Genomic DNA, 12306 nt, shown 5'->3' on the forward strand with positions numbered 1-12306 from the left:
TTGCTTTACGCTGGGATTCATGCCCTCCGCTTGGATTGTCCCGGTCAAACTTCACGCCCTTCCTCTTGAACTTTTTATTGGCAACTTTTTGGCCTATGGAATGACTTTTTGAGTGCCAAAACTCTCCTTTATATGAATGTTTAAGCTGAAGGCATCACCTTGTTGCTGGTGTAGTTGTCGTGAGCTTTGGCAAATGAGCACGACAACTATATTGATTCAAGCTTCAATTTATTAATTGATTTGATATATGTAAACGAGCAACTGACGGAAACAATATCAAAATCGAGTTGTGATTTTTATGAACTTTTTCGCACGGGGAGTTACTCCCTCCGTCCCCCACTAATTGGCACCGTTGACTCGGCACTAAGAAATATAGTGGAAAGTGAATGAAAAAAGTTATATAGTGTAATGTGAGTCCTACTTTTATATATTAATTTTATAATAAAATGTGAGTGGTGAGTTAGTGAAATGTGGGGTCAATTACCAAAAATTCGTAAAAAGTTAGGATGTCAATTAATTGAGGACGGACGAAAAAAGAATTTGGTGCCAATTAAGCGGAAAGTAATATAAATGGTTAATGAAAGGATGAAACTTATATCTAATTGTTTATTGCTCTTCATAAAAAATAGTTTTATCTTAAAATAGTCTTATTTTTTCATTTCATTCTTTCTACCAAAATTGGAAAGTTTTCCGCATTTATTTCTACCCCCATCCTTTAAAAAAATATAAACTATTTTAAGAGTGAGCATTCGGGTTTCGGTTCGGTTTTTTTCCAAAACTGAAAAACCGAATTTAGTTCAAAACCCAAACCGAACCGAAAAACTGAAAACCGAACTTCAAAAACTGAACAAAACCGAAAAACCTGAAATTTTCAAAAAAAACCGAAAAAAATATGGAGTATACATTAATAGGGGAGCATTAACTCCTATTGCCACCTTAGTGTTAAGTTTCAATTAAAAATCAACCATTAGATTACTGGGATGGACTGACTAGATTATTAGGAGATATCTAATCCCGTGTTACATTATTAGTTCAAATCGGTACATTATAAGGGTATAACGGTAAAAGAACAAAGGATTTAACACGTTTCAAAACGGAAGGCGCGATAATTCAGAGGGATTCATTGAAACCGAATGACCTTCCATCTACTCACTCTCTTTCTCTCACACACAATACCTCTCTCATCCCTCAACCCAAGATCAAAACCCTTTATCTCCCATTTCCATCCATTTCTGAACCCTAGCCGCTTCAAAAATCGGAGAAACTCCACTGGAATAGTCGATTTTTGCCGGCTTAACACCCTTCGATCGACGCAAAAACGTTTTAATCAGTGGAAGATTTGCAATCGACAACAAGGTAGGGTTCCAAAGTTTTGATTTTTGGTTAGAGACCAGTCCGAGAGTCGATTTTAGCCGGAAAACACCACAAAGTCGTCGATTCAGAGATTTCTACTAAAAAAGTGACGATTTTGGCAAACATTTGGTCGATATTATTGAAAATCATAACAGTTTGTTCATTTTTGTTTAGGCTTTTGTTCATTATTCACCCTTTTAGTTAATTTGTGTGTTAGATGTGTGTATTGGTCGATTTTAGTTGTCCGAAACACTCTTACCATTCTCTAAAACATGTTGTCGTTTTTTCTGTAAATCATGTTCATTTTTGTTAGGGTTCTATCCATTATTGAAGTGTATAGTTAATTATTGCTTTTAATTGTGTATTGCTCGATTTTGTAGAGGAAATCTTATTGTGTTGTGATTTCTGATCTGTATCATAGAACAACAATGTCGAAGAGAGGGAGACCGTTCAAAATCCAACCAACCGAGAATGCAGGTGAGCAATCTAATGGAGTAAGTGTACATTCTGGTAGGTGGTGGTGTACATTATGTTGTTTTTTTAAGCTAAAGCTATCAGTTTCATAGTATGCTATTACCTCTGTTGAATTTTATGTGCCCCTGAGTTGTGTTGCCGTGAATGGGTTGATGTTTTAGTACGTTTGTGCATTTTTTGCTTGCTTTTGTACATTATAATTCTAAAAAAATGTTTACATTAATTTAAATAACTGTAACACATTATTTATCCAGTTGTATGCATTACATTAGCTTCATGTGATACATTATTGTCAATGTCGCGGATAAATAATCCTGTTCTGATGTCTTACTCTCGACAGCAACGAAGCAACCAAGGATGGATTTTTGATGAAGCAGTTGATGATGTCATTCCTCTTGCCATTGCACATAAGTTTCGCCAGCGATTGGCCGAGGCAGAGTCTAGTTTAGCCCAGGAAGAGCTTGTGCAGAGAAAATGTAGGGGGAAGAAAGAGAACCACCTTTACTGCAGACAGTGCCCGACAGAGTTTCTGAACTGTTTGAAAAGGCTAACTCCACGAAAAATTGAAGCAGTAAATGAATAGGGTTTCAGAGCCATACTCAACTTCGATATTACAGAAATTCATGGTTACCTAGCTCATTGGGTTCTATCTAGATTTAATGTAGCTCGTTGCCAGATTCCACTGTCTAGAGGTGAGAGCCTGACCCTGTATGAGGAGGATGTGCATCTTACATTAGGCTTTCCCAAAGGTGAGATGCCCATTCAACGCCCAACAGATAGACAAACCAATTTTCAGTTCAACGACTATGTTGCAATGCGATGTAATAAGGGGTGGTTCAAAATGACCCCTGGAGACGTTGCGGAATTGATGATGCAAGACGTTGACTGCGGTGCAGATTTTAAGAAACTGTTCATGTTTATGCTCGAGAATGTTGTTATAGAGACACCGTCCGACGACAATTGCAAGCCAAAGATTCTGCATTTTATTGACGATGTGGACGAGATTAGAAACATGAACTGGTGTGGGTATCTGTTATCGGTTCTAGAGGCCACGTATCCCAATTGGATAGATGGTCAAAGTGCGTCGTTCACCGGTCCTATTCATTTCTTAGTGGTGAGTGGAATAATAAGTGCATTATAAGCCATATTTCATACATTACTAACAAATTACAGTATGCAAGATGTGTTAGGTGTAATACATGCATTATATATATAGTTTGTTACATTATTTATCTGTTATTATGCATTATCTATATATGACAATCTTGTTGTAGTTATGAACTATGCATTATATGAACTTCTTGGTACATTACTGATTTGCATGAGAAAAATTTAATATGTGTTTATACATTAGTGATATGTTATCTTGCATTATGTGTTATTGTTCATACATTACTGACATGTTACCGTAATCATGAATGTTGTAGCTATTAAAAATGCATTATACATTTATTTTTGTTTATTATTGATTAGTTACATTATATGTGTATACGGTTACATTACTGATCTGTTACATGATTTACATTAGTTATATGAATCTGGTTTGGTGCAATTGATCATGACACAGTTATGTGGTTATTGTCAGTGCGCATATATAGACCATATTGTTCATTGTCGGAGGAGAGTGAGCCGTGCCTGGCCTACAGTAAAAGGTTGGACTGCTGAGGCACTCAAGCAAATGGAGGAGGTAGAGCGAAACCAGTTCGGATCAGGGAGATTGGAGGACAGGATAGACAAGGAAAAGTATCTTCAAGAGGAGGAATTGAGGAGGTTGGAAGGTTAAAGTTTATCATTCTTATGCAATGTGTTGTCATTTGTATTACAGGTGAATGAAAAGAGAAAGGCCAAGGCAGTTGACAGTGGGCATGAAAAGATTACGACCACCAATAAGGTTGGGACCGCAATGACTGTCAAGGTATTTTCATCAAAACGAGGATTCCTACAAACTATTGTTAGCATAGGGATGAAATTTCATGATACAATCAAGGTTTCACATGTATCATATGCATGTATTGGTACATTATATGCATGAATTGGTATATTATATCAGCAATGTTATACATGCATTATATACACGTATTGGTAGATTATTTGCACTACAGTTGCCTACATTATTGTACGTGAATCATCTGCATGTTTGGCTACATTATATGCTTACTTGGTACATTATATGCATGATTTTGTTCATTATATGAATGTATTGCTACATTACATAGTTGGTTCCCTGCATTAATTTATTTTGTATTTTTCAATAAGGAACCTGCTGCTCAAAAGAGGAAAGGTGTTGAGATTGGAGTTGAAAAAACTACAAAACCAACAAAGGATGGAGCTGCAGAGGGTGGGAAGGGAAAAGAGTTGGTCATGGAAAAGGGGGGTGCTGCAGGAAAGGGGAAAGGCAAGTAGATCCAAATAGATGAGGCCGAGGATGTGGTATAACCTAACTTATTTAATAATTACAGTATATTGGGTTGTTTGTTATTTGTTGTAAACATTGTGTGCATTCGTCCAGGAGGCTAAGAGTCAAGCAACCGGTCGTTTGAAGAAGGCAAGTCTCGTTGCGCGTTCTCCATTAAACTAGAGGGCAGTTCGAATTACACAGCCAAGCCGAACAATGTGGACAAAGAACTGTACTACTAGGTACTTGACACAGCTGAACGAAATCAGTAAGTATTGCAGTTAGGGTTTTGCTTTTGCGTGAACATCAGTTAATTTGTTGAACTATTAATGTTGGTCATGGATTCTGTTGTCTACGAAGACAACTTTAACAGAATTGTGCAGAGTGAGTTCAACTCTTTGGCTCCGTTCAAGCCAGTGTCGCTTGGTATCATTGCTGCTTGGAGCTTGTACCTTAATAATATGGAAAAGCTCAAGGCTCCGGAGACGGTTTACAGGATTTTCTTCTCAACACGTCCCTGCGTGAGTACAAACTTTATTATGTTATAAAACAGTTACTTTGATAATTAAACATGATTAACTAAGTAGCACAAAAAAATTATAGACACACACGTGGTGGACGCACCACCTGATTTGGAAGAAAAAAGGTTGTTCGAGGCATTCTGGACTTTTTTTTATGATGAAGCGCTGGGTACAGGTGACATTCAGTGGGAGAACTATGACTTGGTGAGTGATGTAGGAATAATGTATATTATGCTGTTAATGATGGTGCAATATAATGTAGAATATAATTTACTTTTGCTTGTGCAGTTTTTCTTCCCAATTTGGGGTAGCAGCCTCAAATACGTAGTATGTTTCGACCTATCTGATGGTAAAATGAATATCATTGACAATAGCCTGGCTGAATCTCATTCCTCATTCAATGCCAAATACGGAAAAACACCATCAATGCTGGTATATAATTCAACTTCTGTTGTGATGTCTATATTATGTTACATTGCATTATATTGCTGGTAACTTACATTATTGGGAGTTAATCGCACATTATCTGTTTATGCAGAAACAATTCCTAGCCGATGCACTTACCAAGTGCAAGGTAACAAAAATGGCGACTCAAATCAGAAAATGCACTACCCACGTGGTAACAATGCCGTGGAGGAACAATATAGTCTCAATGGAGAAAGGGGTGTATGTGATGCACCATATAGAGACCTACTTTGGCGAAAGGAGAAAGAGTGAGAGTGCGGGTTCACTGCAAAGGGGGGAAAGAGCTTGGACATGTTGCGAATCAAGTTTGCAAAGACACTACTTACATGTGCACACAACACTAGAGGTGCCATCAACCAAGCTTGCCGCCACTAGGCATTGGAAAAGCCGCAAAGTTCAACTTTGATAAGTGGGTCGACGAATATGGGCTGGAGTGATGTTCTGGATGCCGAATGGAAAACTTTGTTTTTATACACTTTAAATCTATTTTGTGATAACTTATGTTGGAAACAAACATGAATGACTTGGTACTAGTTTTGTTTTGCACCAAAGCAACTTTGGTAAACTTGTTGGATTTGGAATCACATTTTGGTATTAATTTATGAGATCATTATCTGTGAACATGTACTGGATATTATTATACCTCATTTCTGTTAGTGATACATTTGACGGTGTCAAATGACTTAAATAATGTACCAAAATCTTTGTAATGTAGGATAAGGGAATAATAATGTAGTTTAAACTACTTGAATTTGATTAAAATGACTGTAATGTAAAATAATAGAAGAATGATGTTAAAAAATAATAATGTTACGTAATGGATAATAATATACTATAACTAAGTAATAATGTACCAGATGTACGCACATACTGCATATTACAACATTTCCTCATGTCTCTTAGTGATACAGTTTGAAGATGTCGAATTTAATAATGTACCAAAATATTCGCAAATGTAGGATAAGGGAATAATAATGTACAGAATCGGTATAATAATAGAAGAATGATGTTAGCAAAATAATAATGTAGCGTAAGTGGATAATAATGTGCTAACAATGAGTAATAATGTACCAGATGTCAAAATCATTCATAAATGTATTATTCGAAACAATATGAATAGAATGTACCGAATAAAAAAAACAATGCGAACATCATAAGTAATACCAGTATTTTGATAAAATAATCAACATTTCCTCTTTCCCTTGCGCAGCTCTTTCTCGTTCACCATCTCTTTAAGCATTGGACAGTTTCTAGAGTCATGATGGCCCATCTCATCGCAAGCCTTACACCGTCGAAGGGGCCTAGTAGCCAGCTTTTATAGCCTCTTCTCTCTTCGAAATCAGACGACTAGCGGAACTGCTAGCGTGGCCCTTTGTTTTGACAACATTCGAAGGATGGACTTAACCACTTCAGGTCTTGCCATTCCATAAACTCTTCAATCATTCTCCCATTTTCAGAGAAGACGTTGTAGGAGTCCCAAATTGAAGAGACTACTAGTTCTTCAGCACCACCTACGAAAGAACGAAGCATCATCAATGTCCGTCTCAAATCGTCGAAGAAAACCATAGAACATCGAAATCTCTTGCTTTGAAACGATTTTCCTGTCATCACCGATGGATTTGGCAGGTAAAGTGTCATCAAACTGACGCATGGACAGCCTCGGCTAACGGATTCTTCATCTATCTACTTTGCAATATTTATCTGGAATTTTTTTCACTTCATTGTTCCTGAACAAAAAAAAGATATGGCTGCACAAATATCCCTGCCTACCGAACAATTTGCAATCGCAACGAGTATGACTCATCAGTCTTATCGTGTCTCACAAAGTACGAATTACGATTGTTGTCCCCAAGTTGTAGGTGTCAACCATATCTGTAGATGAAAAACCCAGAACGCGGCATCTATCATTACCCTCAATAATTTCCTCTTGTATTTTCTTGAACATACTATCGGTGTACATCGTCGAAGCATGTTTCTCGAATGGCAAGGTAGTGCCCAATATGGGCAGGGCAGTTGCATCGTGGTAGTCCAATTTTGTTCTACTATTACGCTGAATTCCAGAGCATAGTTGAAATTCAAGTAGAATTCGGCAATGTTGGCGGGTGGCTTCAAAAGGTTTTTATAGAAGCTGTTCTCCGATTCAGATATGGAGGTAGTCCTAATCATCGACCCAAGTGGAAATCTCTGAAGTACGCAGGTATCCAGACATGCTTATAGTCGTACAAGGTGTTGAACCAGCCAATCTCTTCCAGGCCATGACTTCAACTACTCCATTCTACTCTCTTCGAATTCGTGGGTTCATGCAGGTCCGACCAGACACATGCATTGAATTCTTTCTTGAAATCTTCGTCCCTCAGTAACCTGTTCGGAACTTTGGTGGCCAACTTATGGCTAATATGTCCATACACCATCTGTGGCGAGTCCGGACAAGAACCTCTTCATTAGCTGATCTCATCCCCAAATCTTGATCTGTTACAATCATCTTTGGAGCAACACCATGCATTCAACGAAATGTTTGAATAACCAAGCAAAAGCCCCTGTTTTCTCGTTGCACACCAACCAGCGACGAAAGTTACAGGTCTTCCATGATTGTCCTTTTCCGTGAATGGCGTGAAAATCATATAATACTTGCATATCATAAGCACAGAAAAAATGCATCATTAGCTACGAATAATGTATAAGAGACGAGTGGTAATGCAGAGAGTAATGCACATATCCCAGTGTTGTAATGTAAACCGTAAGTAATGCAGTTTATTAAGTAATAATGTATACCTGTTTGTGTTGTAGGTAGAGTCAAACGCCACAATATCACCAAACATATGACAATTCCTCTTCATCAAACCATCGCACCAAAACAGAGCAACCAACTGGTTACTAGCATTAACCTCATAGTGATATGTGAACGCCTCAGACAGTTCCTTCTTCTTAGCAATATCATCCAACACCATTTGTACGTCGAACCCATGTGCGTATCCTTTGATGTCTCGAGAAGTGTTCCTGATATCCTCGACATTGCACCCAGCAAGATCAAATCCACCGAGAATTTCCTTCAACACCTTGAAGGTAAGTGTGGGGCCTATATTAGCCTTCGAACAATCAAGAATGAATTTGTGATGTACATCATCTAACTTTCGATTAAGTGACATAAACTGCTGATGCGGAACCTCAACCATATAATGGTAATGGTTATGAACCTCGTTGAACTCCTGGATAATATAACCTGGAAGTCCTCTTTCGGAGAAGAACTTGAACGATATGCTCGCTTTACAACCACAACGCTTAGATAATCGTGTGCATTTCATAGAAAAACCAGAACGTGCATTCAATTGGTTATCGCCGTTTGTCTTCTTGCTGTCTTCCCTATTGCATATGTCATAATACCAAGTAGTAACACCTTCCGTCTTCCTTATTCTTTGTTTGCGCGTATCAAATCCAACAGCGTGAGCATACACATCGTAAAACGCGAAAGTGAAATCTAGTGATTGGAACTTTTGACCGACGATGAGTTTCAATTCTGGAGAACACTCGGGTACAACCAACACTGTAAAAAATCACAACAACAACGGCTCAGAAAAATATACATTACATAATACATATCGTACATTACTGAGTCAATAAAATACATTACACTGAAATATTTGTACATTATATTTAACAGTTAAAACTACTCCATTGCCTAATTGATATCTAAACCCTACAAGAATGACACAAACTCGTGAACTTTGGCGACGTTGTGTTACTTTCTCCATACTACACCCTAGCCCCAAGGATTTCTAAACCCTAGGGGAATAAATTAAAAGTTGCGCTTTTCATGTCAAACACTGCCAATGTTAAACACGACTAAGAAAAATATACATTACAATTCACACATCATCCATTACTGAGAAAATAAAATACATTACACTGAAATATTGGTAATTATATTTATCAGTTAAAGCTACTACCTAGCCGAGATGGTATCTAAACCCTAGAGGAATGACTGAAACTCGTGGACTTTGCCGGCGTTGTGTTACTTACTCCATACTACACCCTAGCCCCAACGATGATGAACCCTAGGTGAAAAAATTAAAACTTGCGACATACAATCAAGCTCTGCAACTCTTAAACTACTCATGAACTTGAATCAGTTTAATAAAGATACACACAATTGTATAACGATTAGTAAAACAAATCGATTTTTAAGTAAACAAATCAGTTTAATAATCAATAAAGGAACACATTAATTTACCTTCTTTCATTGTTGAAGAAAACGAAAATTTTGCATGACTGCTCCAACAAAAACGATTTTTAACGTGGAAAAAAAATCGACTAAATTTTAGAGAGAAAGTCTTCAACGGCGTTGGTCTTCAATAGAGAATGTCTTCAACGGAGAAGAAACGATGAAAGTTTGGAGAGAGAATAAAGATTCGTGTAATTCAAGAACAAAAACCGCTGAGATCTTTTGATGGAGAAAATCAAGTGATGTGTAATTTTCAAGTTCAAATATCAAGTGCAAGATCACACAAGTTTAATAAAAATAACTCTAATATTACAACGATACTGCAAGAATACAGCGTCGAATGTAGTACTTCGAGTGTCGAATCACATGGAGGCGTTTGATTATTTAACAAGAATTGACAAGATTAATAAACTAAATTTAAGAACTAAAGTACGAAAATGGAGTTACTCAAGAGATAAAGAACGATTGCTCCTAACAACATTCAGATGAATCACTATTGTATTGATTCTATATTCAAGTTCATATGCTATTGAGAACGATGATCAATTTTACACTCTAAAAGTATTGAACATACTTAAAGAATTATAGTACTAATGCTAGCTGAACACATAGCCAAAAGTACATACTCATTAGACTAATATTCCTGCGGAAGCGCGATAAATACTAGATTAACTTCTCAAGACTAACAAATATTATGGTTAGTTGAACACTTAACACATAAACATCTTCTCATCAAACTAAACTCCTACGGATGCATAGTAAGTATTAATTCAACTTTGAAGGCTTTTTTACATCAATATTCACTTGTACATTTATCTCTGAACAGATAAAATTAACAAGTTTTTCATCTAAGTTTTCATCCAATTTCCAAGTTAAAGAGACGTTGGAAAGAAGCAATTAATATACTACATTTGATGCATCAAAACATAGCATAAATAAAATCCGAACCATAGACGAAAACCAAAGCGAATGATTAAATATAGAATCTCTACAATCAATTCATCCTACTAGTGTTAGGAGCAATGAAGACAAACTAGCCACACATGCTAAAGAAGAAAAACCGAAAGATTAATGGTGTTCTCCGGGAGTCGATGGTAGTCCGTCTCCGAGATGATGAAGATTGGATTCCGAGGTCCTTCTTCTTCTTCTTCTTCTTCTTCTTCTTCTTCTTCTTCTTCTTCTTCTTCTTCTTCTTCTTCTCCTCTGATTTCTCTCCAATTTCGTATCTCAAAACCGTCCTCTTTCTCTGTCTAATCCTCCCTTTTCTTCTTTCTTCCCACAAAACTGCTGAGAAAACTGCTGAAATGCAGTTGAAATTGATCCACCCGGCCGGGTGGATTTTTGCAACTGAAAATATCACCCGGTCGGGTGGCATGCCTCTGGACTCTCTATGCTTCGCGAATCTCACCCGACCGGGTGAATTTTTAGCACACAACTCACCCGGTCGGGTGGCATGCTCTGGACTCCGCGTGTAATAAAAATTGCACCCGGCCGGGTGGAATTAGCAGGCATAAAAATACACCCGACCGGGTGCCTCCCTTTGAGAGCTTTCTGGGCAGTTTGGCGAATTTTTGCACAACTTTTTCACCATCCGGGCTTCATTCCTACACCATAAAACATACTTTTGCAAGCATCAAACTATATAAATCATGTAAAGTTAGGGGAATAAAAACGTACAATTTGATTCGCATCATCAAGCAACTTACCATAACCAACTCAATTGTGTATACCAAGAATAACCTTTTCGGTTTATTTAAACATTTTAATTAAATACATGAGGCATTATTTTCGGCCACCAGATCTAGAAATTGAAGGGCCGAGATTTAGTTGGAAAATTGAACACAAATTAAAAAAAAGATATGAATACATCCCTACATAAATATATATATATATATATATATATAATATTTATTTTATATATACTAATAGAATATAATATATACATATATAATATAAAATTAATAGAATATATAATGCATATTATACAAAATATATTAAAAGAATATGTATTATATATATGATATAATATATTAAATTAATAGAATAAATATATATAATATTATATTTAAAATATAATTCGGGTTTTCGAATTTTTTTTTTCGCCCGAACCGAACCGAAAAACCAAAATTTTTGAATTATTAAAACCGAACCGAACTGAAAAAAACCGAACCGAATTTCAAAATTTCGGTTTGGTTCGGTTCAAATATTCGGTTTTCGGTTTTTTTGCTCACCCCTAAACTATTTTCATTTTGGTTTGTTCCTTAAAATTAGAAACTTTTTATTTAGGAAACACTCTTCTCTTTGATGAAGTGAGGCTCATTCGCCACTAATAATACATCAATTACTTCTTTTTTCTATATCTCCTTTTTACCAATTGTGCATTCAAAGCAGTTTCATTTCAAAAGTTAGTATCAGGCTTTATGCATTTTTTCTCTTTCTCACTCCTACATTATCCACATTTTCTGCTTTCCTCTCCTACTTTACTCATTTTATATATTTATGTCTCATAATTTCCAGAATTCATATTAAAACTGTGGTGCTTATTAGTGGTGCTTTCAAAGTGTGTGTTTCTGCGACTTGTTTTTGGGGTGTCTTTTGGTTGAAATTATAATAGAGTAGGTATGACTTTTTCTTTTGTTTTTGTCTTGCTTCTTGTCTCGCTTGCCTAGCTTTTCGGCCCGAGCATTGGATTTTGCCATGTTTGATCTAAACTAAAAAAAAGGTTAAAATTGAAATAAAATAATTTAGTTGGACATGAGAAACTATTGTAGTTACGTTAAGTCGTTAACAATATTGTGATATCTGATAACAATAATGGAATGTCTATGCAAAAATCTCAACAAATGAATTTTGTAACAACCTATATATCCACATTAAGA

The 12306-nt window shown here is 36.4% G+C and overlaps 1 protein-coding gene across 1 annotated transcript; it reads right to left on the bottom strand.

Moving 5' to 3' along the window:
* Positions 1 to 7649: 7649 nt before the first annotated feature.
* On the bottom strand, positions 7650 to 9446 carry LOC121810665 (protein FAR1-RELATED SEQUENCE 5-like). Its single transcript, XM_042211417.1, has 3 exons — positions 9437 to 9446; positions 7981 to 8749; positions 7650 to 7677 (listed from the first exon to the last, which is right to left on the bottom strand). Exons 1-3 carry the CDS (start codon positions 9444 to 9446, stop codon positions 7650 to 7652), a joined length of 807 nt encoding a protein of 268 aa, XP_042067351.1.
* Between the last annotated feature and the right edge of the window lie 2860 nt (positions 9447 to 12306).

The sequence above is a fragment of the Salvia splendens genome, chromosome 7, assembly GCF_004379255.2.
Source record: "Salvia splendens isolate huo1 chromosome 7, SspV2, whole genome shotgun sequence".
In the NCBI taxonomy this organism is placed as follows: Eukaryota; Viridiplantae; Streptophyta; class Magnoliopsida; order Lamiales; family Lamiaceae; genus Salvia; species Salvia splendens.